The 12,263-nt window shown below is 46.4% G+C and overlaps 1 protein-coding gene across 1 annotated transcript in view; it reads left to right on the plus strand.

Annotated features, from left to right (window-relative positions):
* The window catches only part of Zdhhc14 (zDHHC palmitoyltransferase 14), a 247,818-nt gene that overhangs the window by 151,790 nt on the left and 83,765 nt on the right, over window positions 1-12,263 (plus strand). Inside the window, 1 exon segment of the mRNA XM_048420326.3 lies at window positions 5,775-5,935. Within this exon segment, the coding sequence (XP_048276283.2) occupies window positions 5,775-5,935 (161 nt within the window).

A 12,263-nucleotide genomic window follows, 5' to 3' on the forward strand; every position in this document is an offset into this window, starting at 1 on the left:
TGGCCTGTGAGCTTCAGGGATGGGGTTCCTTCTATCTCTAGCACCTTAGGATCGCTGGGATGATAGATGTGTGCTACTGCTCTATCTAATTTGGGAAGATCCAACCTCTGATGCTCACATGTAGGAGCTGTCTCCCCAGCCCCTGGCTATGTACTTTAAATCACAAAAATCCTCTGATTTCATGGCCTCAGATCATATGACACCCGAGAGGTGGTTCCAATTTTCATGTATAACCATCACAACACACACCAATATTTTCCCTGACTGTGTATTAAGATTTTGCTATTAGAACTGAAAGGGACCTTGTGGTACTTTGGCAGTACTACACTCTCCCACCTGTTCCCAGTGGCCTTTCTTCCCCCTCAGTGTGCACAGTGACACTTTGTACACAGGTATATAATCTTCGTGTCCAGAGTCAGACTGTGCATGCTGCTGTACGTGACAGGAGGGGTATGCTGTATTGTAGCAGCTTCTCATCATCTTTAGCATTTGTTTTGTCTGGTGCCAAATTAGCTAATTTCTTTTATGCTCCAAAAAATGCACGCTTTCTGAGTCTTATTCCCTTCCTCCTGTCACTTTCCAATTGATCCTTATAAAGACAAAGATGCCTGTCTCCTGTTTTCTGTGCTGCCCTGGGCTGTATGTAGGTCACAATTCCGGAGACAGAAATAGGACTCCGTTTGGTGTTTGTGTCTCTGGCAGCTGTATCATCATCTTGTATGAAATCCAGGCCCTCGGGGGCGGAGTCTTTGCATCACAGATGGTGCTCAGTGCTGGAGCTCAGGGCACTGTTGCTCAGAATGTGAAGGAGCCTGTTTGTTTCCAAGTGGTCCGAGCTTGGATGGAGAATCTCTATGATGCTCATAGTGCTTTAGTTGTTGAATCAGTGCTGCCAGTGGCTGCAAGTTGGTAAGCTGCCCACCCAGTCTCCTTCCTCCTGACAATCTATACCCACAGTCACAGTCAAAGGCAGAGTCTGCTACTGCTTGTCATCACCAGGACTATTGATGCTCTCAGCTTCTTCTGAACTTCAGTTTGAAGTTGTCTCTCTAGCACAGATGCCGTTGTCTAGAGGTGCGAATCCTGCAGCATTGATAAAGGAGTTACAGGGACTTCCCAAGAGAATGTAGCACTGTCCTTGGTCACATAGAGGCTGGTGGAAGATCATAGCTGTCACCAAGCACACACTATTTCATAACACTTTATTGACATAAAGAGCTCATCTCCAACTGTCAAAGCATGGAGGATCCCAAAGAACCTGGCAAATACGTACAGAATGTGACACATAGTAGTTCAGTGAGCTATGGGATAGTTTCTCCTTATCTCCAAGGAAGCCGAACAGAAGGGCAGCTCCTCAGCTTCCACATGAAAGGACTTACAGATGTCAACAAACTGGAGGGCACAGAACAGTTGCAATAAGAATAATAACACATATCCATTTTTTAACCTAAATTCACCTATAAATATTTATATCATTTTATCTCCCTCTGCCATACTTTTTCTAAACTATTTGAAAGGAGACTGCACACCTCATGGTACTTTGTTCTTAAATTCTGCAATATGCATTTCCTAAGAATAGGGCCCTCTCACATCACAGACGCATGCTGTCAGCGTCAATGAGTTTAATGCTGGTAGTCTTTGGTTGAGTTTAACATGGATGGTTTATTTCTGGTGGCCACATACGGGCACATTTTCAAGGTGTAACATGACAGAGGTTGCTTTTTAAATGGCAATAAGAGAAACAAAGCTAACATCTGCTTGATACGACACATGCTTTTAATGAGCTCCAAAATCAGAGTCCCTATCTGATTACTCCCAAGTTGATGTCACAGTTTAAGGTCTGGACTTGGACGTGATTGAATTTAAGTGTCCCGTGGACATGCTAAACATGCCCATTGTGGTGGCTGACTTGACACAGTATATTGGGAAGAGAGTCTCATCAGTTGGAAGAGAGACATTGTCTAGATTAAGTTGGCTCTGAGCATGCCTGTTACCTATGAGGAATTTATTAATTGGATTAATTAAAGTGGGAAAGCCCACTCTAAATGTGGGTGTCTTTCCTATAAGTGTCTTACATTAAGTCGCTGCTCTCTGCTCTTGACTATGAATGTAGCAAGACTAATTGTTTCAAGTTCCTGCCACCTACATGTCCCCATCAGGATTGACTGCAACTTGTAATTGTGAGCCAAATAAACCCTTTCTCCTTTAGGCTGCTTTGGTCAGGGTGGGTTTTTTTTTATCACGGCAACACCCCCAAAAAGGTATTGTCTGCCACACCTTCTCACAAATATGGGGCCTCGACAGATGTTTTGGGTCCTGAGTCTGATATAGCACTGAAATTTTGATGATTGTTTTATATTAAGTCTCTAATGGGGGAAACAGTCATTTATAATGAGACTGCTCAATTCTCTTCATGTCTCAAGTTGAAATATAAATTCTGTGTTAGACCCTGGAACCCAGGCCCACACAGTGGAAGGCCGTTTCAGTAGACCTGCATGACCAGGGTACCAGGGGAAAACTTTCTCTGCAGGCTTAGGAGTATAAGAGAACAGCTAATGGCTTGCTTATGGAGTCCCTAGTTTCTTAAGTATTTAACCTGAAGCTTCCCAGTGCTTACTATCACAAAAATCAAATGTTTTTGAAAAGGTGGAAGCCCACTAAAGAGGTCAATTGTGTCAGTTTTTGTCTAAAGCCTCTGGAGAGAAGCACAGACTCCCTTCACACACAGCAAGACCCACAGAATTGAAGAGGCATGTCTATGATGTGTGACTACTTTTCCAAAGAGGTCTGTTAGCCAAGTTCATGAAGTTATTACAGAATGCCCCAGACTGAATGATTTCCAAAGAGCACAGATTCATCTCTGACAGTTCTGGAGGCTGGGAAACCCAAGATCAAGGGACCTCCTTCTAGTAAGCCTGCATCTCCCCTTGGCAGAAGATAAGAGGTGAGATAAAAAAGGGGGCCATCAAAAGAGGGCTGTCTTAGTTAGGGCTTCTCTTGCTGTGAAGAGACACTGTGACCATGGCAACTCTTATAAAGGAAAACATTTAATTGGGGTGACTTGCTTATGGTTCAGAAGTTCAGTCCATTATCATCATGGTGGGAAGCAAGGTAGCAGGTAGGCAGACGTGGTGCTAGAAAGGGAGCTGAGAGTTCTACATCCCATTACAGACAACAGGAAGTGGTCTGTCTCACTGGGCGTGGCTTGAGCATATATGAGATCTCAAAGCCCACCTCCACAGTGACACACTTCCTCCAATAAGGCCACACCTACTCCAACAAGGCCACACATCCTAACTCTCCCCCTCCCCCCGCTTTGAGAGCCATTTTCTTTCAAACCACTACAAGGACTGAGCTCAATTTTACAGCAAACACACTCTTGAAGTACTGAACCTCTGCTGGCAATGTCACGGTTGGTAAGAGCAGGGCTTAGTTGTTTCTTAAAGCTCCCTAGTCTTGGGATAGGGGGTTCTGAGGTTAATGGTTCTTAGTGTTTTTTTATCCTAAGCAAGGTTCTCTGTCTCTTCCCACACTCACTTTCTATGAGTCTCTCTGGGGATGTTCATAGCTGTTCAGATGTCCTGGAGCTGGTACCAGATTAGCATTGGTTTTGTTTTATTTTATTTTTCCTTATCCTGAGAAGACACAGCAACATCAACCCAGCTGGAGTTGAGTTTTGTGGTGTGGGTTTGCTTTGCTCTGGTCCTGCAGCAGAGTTGGTGGGCATGGTCATGGAGGCCCTGGAAGGGCTCTAGTGTTGTGTCTAGTCAGGTGACTTTCCTAGAGACAAGTCCATAGGGCCAGCAGGCAATCTGTCCCCACTACTGACATCTAGGACCATCCCACCACCTTCTGAAAGGCATGGGGAGTCTCTGGGCTTCTTCATGGCAGAAGATTCTGAAAGGTCTTTACTCCCTCAGCAAAGAGGTTCCTGTCATGTGGCTCTTGAGAGCCAATATTAGCAGTATCCGCCACTGGGCATCCCACCAGAGACCTGTACACAGTAGGGTGCTGGTACCCAGATGGGAGCCACGCTCCTATCCACCTCCCACATCTGAGCAGAGCTCACCTCCTTCTTGTCTGGCTTTAGTTCTTTACTTGAACAGCCGGGACTTCTGCTTCTGAGGACAAGGTGGGAGTGCCTCCTGCCAGTGGTGCTACTGAGACACTGTGATCCCATGGTGCCATGTGTGTTCTCCCACACCCATGACAACACTTAATGTGGCCACAAGAGACTACTGATAGCCATGGCAGACCTCATCCTTCACTAAGTTCCAGGCTAACTCTTTGCTCTGTGTCTCATCATCCTGTGGTATCAAGACGCCATGACAGCAGGCCAAGGGCCCAGTGCTTGGACCTACCCAACCCCACCACACCACAGTATAAGATCAAAGGTGAGGTGCCAGGTCCCAGCCCAAACTTCAGTCTGCGAAAGTTCCTTCTCTTCTACCCCCACAGTCCCTGTGGCATATTTCCTCTCTCCACCAACAGTGAACAGGATTCCATAGAATTAAGGGTGAGTAGTGATAAGCATCTGTCATTCCAGCTACTTGGAAGTGCTGAAACAGGAGGATGACTTTAGTCCAGGTTGGGGAACCAGGGAAGACCCCATCTCTTAAAAATAAACCGAACAAAATTAACAAGAGCTGGACCACACTGGTCAATGGATTGCTCCAGGTGCTCTCTGGGAAAGCATGGGATTAGTGTGGCTCAGCCAGAGAGTCTTCTCCCTGGCTCTTCAGAAGCTCTGCTGCAAGTCCATGTCTACGGCGTTTTACTCTCTTCTGGACAAACTGCCCCCACAGTCTTGACAAATGATTCCTTAGTGTTTGCAAGTCAGTGTTAGGCTGGCGGAAAGTTCCCGAGTGGTTTGGCCCAGGTGGGTCAGATTGAGGTGTCTACATTGCCGTCATCATCTGTATTTCCAGAGATGGGTGGGGGCTTTGGGCTGACAAGTGTTTACAATGCAAAGGGCTCGTGTGTATTTAATCAATCTACAGACGTTCTAGATCGATTGTACAAGCAGGATTGTTTTTTCTTCTACCAGTGTCTCTCTTGTGGAACTTCGCCTGTCCTGATCAGTGGAGGGGGTGGGGTTGTCACGGAGCACACTGCAAACCAGCCCAAATCTAATTGTTTTTTTGAGGGGGTTGGTTTTTGAGACAGGGTTTTTCTTTGTAGTCCTGGATGTCTGGAACTCACTCTATAGACCAGGCTGGCTTTGAACCCACAGAGATCCACCTGCTTTTGCCTCCCAAGTGCTGAGATTAAAGGCACGCATCACTACCAGCCAGTCTAAATTTTCTGTTTTAAAATTTAAATTCATCTCTTGTGTGGGTGTACGTGGGTGTGAGCATGGGTGTGCACATGCGACAATCTCACAAGTGGAGGTTAGAGCACATCCTGGGGTTTTGTTCCTCATCGTCCGCTGTTCTTGAGACGAGGGCCTCTTTACTAGTTCAGGATGGAATATACCAGGCTAGCTGGCCTCGGAGCTTCTGGGAAGACTCCTGCCTACCTCAGTCTCCTTTCTCTCCATAGGGTTTCTGGGATTACAGATGTGTGTTACTTCATAGATTCTGGGGATCCAGGCTCAGGTTCTCACAATTGCTAGACAAGTGCCTTACACTGAGCCACATTCCCCAACCCAGATGGGTTTTAATAGAGATCAGTCTCACTCAGCTAAGTGATGATTTTGCTTCGGGTCCGAACCATGACTGCAGATCCTAACACTATAATCCTCTCTCTTCTCTCTCTCTGAAACCTGCTGGCAGCTGTCCATACCTCGCGGTGAACATCACCCCCGCCATCCCCGTGGTCGGCGGTATCCTGTTCTTCTTCGTGATGGGGACTCTGCTTCGGACCAGCTTCAGTGATCCGGGAGTCCTCCCTCGAGCCACTCCTGATGAAGCCGCTGATCTGGAAAGGCAAATAGGTAACACTGAAGCTCTGCTTTTAGCCTGTGGTTACTCCCCTCCAGTGCTGGCTCCAAAGTGGGGGACAGGCCGGGGTGCTCATACAGAGGGCAGGGCGCTTGTGCAGAGGGCAGGGCGCTGGCTGGCATGAAGAGTGACCGGGAATGAAGGAGACCTTAAAGATGACCAGAGTAGAAGGTTGGGGTGTGAAGTGGTCCAGGTAAGACTGGGGATGCTGCAGAGCTGAGGCAGGGGCCTTGACAGCATGCGAGAAGCCCCCCAGTGAGCAAGATTTGGCTTACAGATATTTCTTTGAAACTCAAGCATCCAGTTCTGCTCTGGTCTAGAACCTCAGTAGTTGAAGCAGTTTCTCTCCTGTGCTCTCTGGGGGGACATGGCAGCTTCCTTAATTTCCATAATAAAAGCTAAGTATATTAGTTTCTTTCCTCATTATTGCAACGTATTATCTGGAAAAAGGATTTAAGGAAGAGTGTTTTGTATCAGTTCCCTGATGGTACTTCCCTCATGGTAGGGAAGACATGGAGGCAGGAGCCAGAGTCAGCTGGTCATATTGTATCTGCTCTCAGGAAACAGAAAGATGCAAACTGGTGTCTGACTCACTTTCCTCTATTCATTCAGCCCTGATCCCCAGCCCACAGAAAAAGTGGATTTCCACTATAATTAATCTACCCTAGAAGCTTCTTTATAGACCAGTGGTTCTCAACCTTGAGGTCAATCAGCCCTTTCACAGGGGTTGCCTAAGACCATTGGGAAACACAGATATTTATATTATAATTCATAACAGTAGAAAATTACAGTTATGAAGTAGCAATGAAAATTATTTTCTAGTTGGGTGGTGTAGGAGGTCCTTCTGTATCTGTGTTGCTTTCATTGATTATTAAAGAAACTGCCTTGGCCTAATTGATAGGGAGGATCTCAGGTAGGCGGGGAAGACAGAACAGAATTCTGGGAAGAAGGGCAGAGTGGCAGACGCCATGAATCTCCTTCCTGAGACGGACATAGGTTAAACTCTTGCCGGTAAGCCACAATCACGTGGTGATGCACAGATTAATAGAAATGGGTTAATCAAGATGTGAGAGTTAGCCAGTAAGAGGCTAGAGCGAATAGGCCAGGCAGTAATTTAATTAATACAATTTCTGTGTGACTATTTCGGATGTTAAGCTAGCTGGGCAGCCGGGACACAAAGCAGGCCCTCTCTCCACTGTACAGTTGGGGATCCAGTGTGAGGACCACAGGTCCTCAATTAAATGTAAAGGGTCACAGGTTTCGGAAGGTTGAGAACCACTCTCAGAGACAGTCCCAAAGGCTTGTCTCCTAGCTGGTTCTAGATCCTGCCAAGTTGATGATCAGTATTAAACCGCCATACAGGGCTAAGGTACATCCTAGACTGTCTTATTTATTCAGCTTAGGATCCAGGGCTTCTTTTGTTTGCACAACTCAGCAATATATCCCAGTGGTGTGTACTGAAATGAACTGCTTGATTTTCCTTAAATATTAAAGCCTGAAGCTAGAGTTTGCAGCCACCCTACTTTGAAAATTTAAAGCAGATCCTAAGGTCTATCACAACCCACTTTAAAAACGTGAACCTTCTCTTGACACGTAAATGCTCTCAAGGGTGGGTGTGTCTTGTGTAGCTTTGCCGTGGCGCACTGGTGAGTCTGATAAGATCAGCAGTCGGCCTGTGCTGACTCAAAGTGAGCATGCAGAAGAGGCCTGGTAAAGCCGCCCAGCAGGGATCTCTTCCCGGGCTCCCTTCGCAGCCTCTGCTCTAGCTACAGAGATGCCCCTTTGCTATGGCACAAGCAGCTACAGCTGTGGCCAGGGCTAGAGATGCTCTTACATTTGCCAAGGGCAAAGCAGAGCTCTGTCCCTGTCTCAGCCTCTGCTCCTTCCTCCATCCCTGCCCTGCAGAAGGGGGCAGTCAGTCTACGATGCTGGGAGACCATGGTGCCACCTGCTGTTCTGCAGCCAGCCTGCTTTCTGAGGATGAGAAGGAAGTGGCAGGGGAAGGGCAGCCCTTCTCCAGCCACTGTGTCTTGTGACACTGAAAGCTGCCCACGTCCTTGCACTTCGGTCATGTTTAACATGGCAGTGGCTATCATGGAACTTTTCTCACATCTGAGAAGCTCTGTGAAGATAAAGCTATTCGTGTTCTCTGTTACAAACGAGGAGAGTGCCTCCCCCCAAAGAGGGGCTTCAATAAGAGGAAGTACAGCGTTGGAGCCCGGTCTCTAAGTTCCTGCCCTTGTCTATCCCTAAGGAGAGGAGAAGCTAGGGCCGGTTCTCTTCAGGAGAAGACTAGGTTTGTAGTCTGGGCTGTTTCAAACATCATGCATCTGGAAAACCTTCTGCCTCATGCAGACCTGCAGAAAATGACACAGTGTGTTCTGTGACCCTCTGGGCCACTGCAGGAGCCTCTGCCAGAGCACTGGTGGGAGAGCTGGGTGTCCTGCCTTCCTAGCACGTTTGGGATGCATCGGGGGCGCTATCAGCTTTCTCGGCTATAAATGCAGATTCCCAGAAGCTTGGTGTGTTGAGGCTTAAGTATCTTTTAAAATGAATTGTGCTCCATGACCCCAAAGGTCATGAGGGGTAGATTGAGAAATGGATGAGCACAAGCCAGACTTGATTTTTCGTGGAGGGAAGAAAACCATTTAGAAAGCTGGCCAATGCTATTAGAAATGGTCATTAAGTTGGGAGCCGCTATTCCCGAAAGACTAGGGAATGCTGAATAAAGGCCGGCATCTATGGCATTCTTACCACGTGCTTCTGTCTCCAGGCCCCATGCCGAAGGTAAAGGTGAAGAAATCCTACCAGGACCTGGTGAACCAGGAGCACCACTATTTCCCTCAGAGGCATGGCCTCGATTCCAAGTGGAGCACCAAACATAGCAATAGCCAAGTTTTTATCTTAAGAACCTATAACGGCAGAGCAAACAAAACTCAAAGCAAGCAGCGACAGGGGAATTTATAAAGTTTAGAGAGGAAACCAAGGATATAGAAAAAAGGGAAACATGGGGAAAAAATCAATGAGGCTAAAAGTTAGTTCTTTGAAGGATCAACAAAATTGGCCCATCTTTTTCTTTGCTGATGAGAGAGACAGACCAAGTGGAATCGTTAAAATCAGTAGTAGACCAATTTCCAAAGATGCTCATGAAGAGTTGGGTAGTACATGAAAAAGAGATTTATCACTTTCTGTTGTTAGGGGGACATGAATCAAAACCACAGTGGAGGGCCCATGATCCCCACCCCCAGGGTAACTCTGAGAAAAAGACCAGTCACGACAAGCGTTAGCAAGGATGTGGAAACCTAAAACGCTCACTCGCTGCTGGTGGCACTGTCAAATGGGATGTCTGTTTTGAAAAATAATGCCTCAAAATTCTTGAAAACACTGAACACAGTTACCACATGGCCCAGCAATTCCACTCCTAAGTATATAGCCAAGAAAACTAATCCACTTCCTCATAAAGACTTGCTGTATCTGGTGACCAAAACCTGGGCAGAAACCGCAGGTCCATCAAAGGGTGATTTGATGGCTGTCATGTTGCATATCCTCCCAACAGACATTACCACTTTTAAAAAGCCACATGTTACCGTATGTTACATGGATGAACCAAGAACCCGAGACTAAGTGAAAGAAGCCAGATGCACAAGACTACATATTGTGGTACTTAGAGTATTTCATAAGGGCTAAATTTAGACAAATCTTTAGACACAGAAAGCAGAGCAGTGAAATCGTGGGACACAGGTAAGATTGCAGGTTAACTATACCTGTTGTGAGTGGAGGGCTGAGGTGACAACAGTTGAGGTGGCTGAGATAAAGGGGAGGGCTGCGCAGTGCAGCGGGTTCCCTAAGAATTACTGGGCCACCTAATGAGTCTGTGAATTAGAGTTCAAGAACGTGATTGTCTGTTTGAGGAGAGGAAGTAAGGGAACGAGAAGAGAATAGGGTAGAAGAAACCCCTAGAAGTGAGTTAGTACTCTGGCTCACCCCTTCCCTAGTTGCGCAACTTTAAACAAGGACGTACCTTTCTTAGCTTGTCCCTTCATGTTTTCTCTACACAGTAGGGGCAGCGACGTGTATCTTGTGAGGTATTCGCCAAGACCCTGGCGCTCAGTAAATGATGTTATATTTACCTTTTTTTTCTAAAGTTCTCCTCTTTTCCCACCCAGTTGTTTCTTTGCCTTCTGCAGACAAGGGTTCTCGTCAAAGGCAATCCAAAGTATGAATGAATGAAAGGCCAGAGGTGGGCGCTGTACCTCCCCTACTTGAGGGGAGTCCAGGGCTACGGTTTTCTTCCTCGTGGCTCTGATTCTTCCTCGGGACTCCCGTATACTCTTGTCTTTGAAAAAATGAGATTATGTTTTGATCAAATCTGTTTTATTTTTGGAAAGCTTGGAGTAGAGAAGAAAGGTCGTATGAGTGGGTCAGATGGAGATGGGACCAAAGCAGACGCTTGAGTGGGAAGGGCTGGTGAGAACACCCACCTCTGCAGAGGGTTTTATACTTCTCTATTTAAAGATTTCTTTTTTTATTGTTTTTAATTGAGCTATATATTTTTCGCCACTCCCTTCCCTTTCTCCCCTCTCCCTTTCTCCCCTCTCCCATGACCCTCATGCTCCCAATTTAAAAAAAAAATGATATCTTGAATTTTGCGGGCAAATGGCTGGATCTAGAAAAAGATATATTGAGTGAGGTAACCCAGACCCAAAAAGACAAATATAATATGTACTTACTCATAATTGACTTTTAGAAATAAAGCAAAGAAATGCCAGCCTATAGATCACAACCCCAGGGAACCTAGACAACAAAGGGAACCCTAAGAGAGACGTGGATCTACATAGGAAGGTGGAAAAGACAAGATCTCCTGAGTAAATCGATGGAATCTTAATGTTTATTTTGTGCTGAATGGAGAAAGAAAATGAAAATTTAGGTTTAAAAACTTTTTTATTAAGGTTATTAATTCTAATTACCTGTTTATAGTATATGCATAGAGAAACCTGCTAACAGCCACATGAATAGTTTATTGAGGGTTTGCCAAGGATTTAGACAGCCTCACCCCACCCCCACCCCAGGATGCTGCAGAGGCGTGGGTGTCCAGGAGACTTGCTCGGGCTTCAGAGCCTGCTCAGAGGCTCTTAAATATGCCACAAAGTTCCTTCTTCATAAAAATGTTCCCAATAACTTAGGCTGCAAAACAAGACATTAAGGAGCGGCAGGAGTTCAGGAAGGTCATGCAAAGGTCATTTCGGGCTTCCTTGGAAATCCCACAGCTTCAGTTCATCCAAGAACATTCAGATACCAAGCGACTGATTTGGGATCAGAAAACAAACATACGGCTGGCACACTGTCCTTCAAGCCTCAGGGCTAAAGTGATTCATCTCAACTAGGGTCCGTCTTCCTGCGGTGGAAACAGAGGACTACACAGAGCCCGCTCTGCCCTGCACTCCCTGGAGGAATCCCTGCCCACCCTCTCCGCAGTCCCACGGCTGCATGACCAGGAGCATCTTTGCAGAGAGGAGGTGATAACTGCCGTGTGAACCTGTCCTGTTGATTCCCAAAGAAAGATGAAGAAATTCTCCCCAGGGCACAGTAGCCCAAATATTAAGTCTGAGGTTCACCCATCACTTGGTGGTGGGATCAGATTTAAGGAAGCTTATGGGCTTTACTATATTCACAGGACTGGGAATGTAGCTCAGTGGTAGAGTGCTTACTTAGTATATCGGATGTTCTGGGGTGAGGAGGAGAAGGAAGAGGGATGGAGGCATGTTCCACTGAAGGGATCTACTCTGTATCTTTCACTGCCTGCTGCTTTATGTACACACCCAAGTCTATGCTCCAGCCCCATTTCCCTCCCTCTTCCATGTTTTCTTTCTCCTCCTTCTCCTTCCGACCTCCCCCACCAAAATTTGGCCAAATAGTCCATGAAGTTTTATTTCTATAGGTGATGAGTATGTTAGGAAGTACAACGCCACCCTGAAGCAGGAAGCCCCAGGGGACCAGCAGCCCAGTTCCACACCCCCTGGGCCCTCCCGGGACCACTAAAAGGGCCAACCATCAGTTTGGCTCGGTGAAGTTATTCTCCAAGAACATTGTCAGTCTGTGTTTAAGAACAGAAATGTTTTCTCAGGAATTTAGTAACACTAATGGATTTTGCTAAAGAAAATACTTTCTGAGCTAGGGATGGAGCCAGTGACAAGATACTCTCTGTCGTGTACAAGAATCTGGATCCAGTCCCCAGCGCTGGGGTGGGATGTTTCTGGGAGCACTATTTGCCAATTAAAGATTTTGCCAATTTTCTCTATTGCCATTGAGTTGTTTCTAATG

The sequence above is a fragment of the Myodes glareolus genome, chromosome 1 (assembly GCF_982192425.1).
Source record: "Myodes glareolus chromosome 1, mMyoGla1.1, whole genome shotgun sequence".
In the NCBI taxonomy this organism is placed as follows: Eukaryota; Metazoa; Chordata; class Mammalia; order Rodentia; family Cricetidae; genus Myodes; species Myodes glareolus.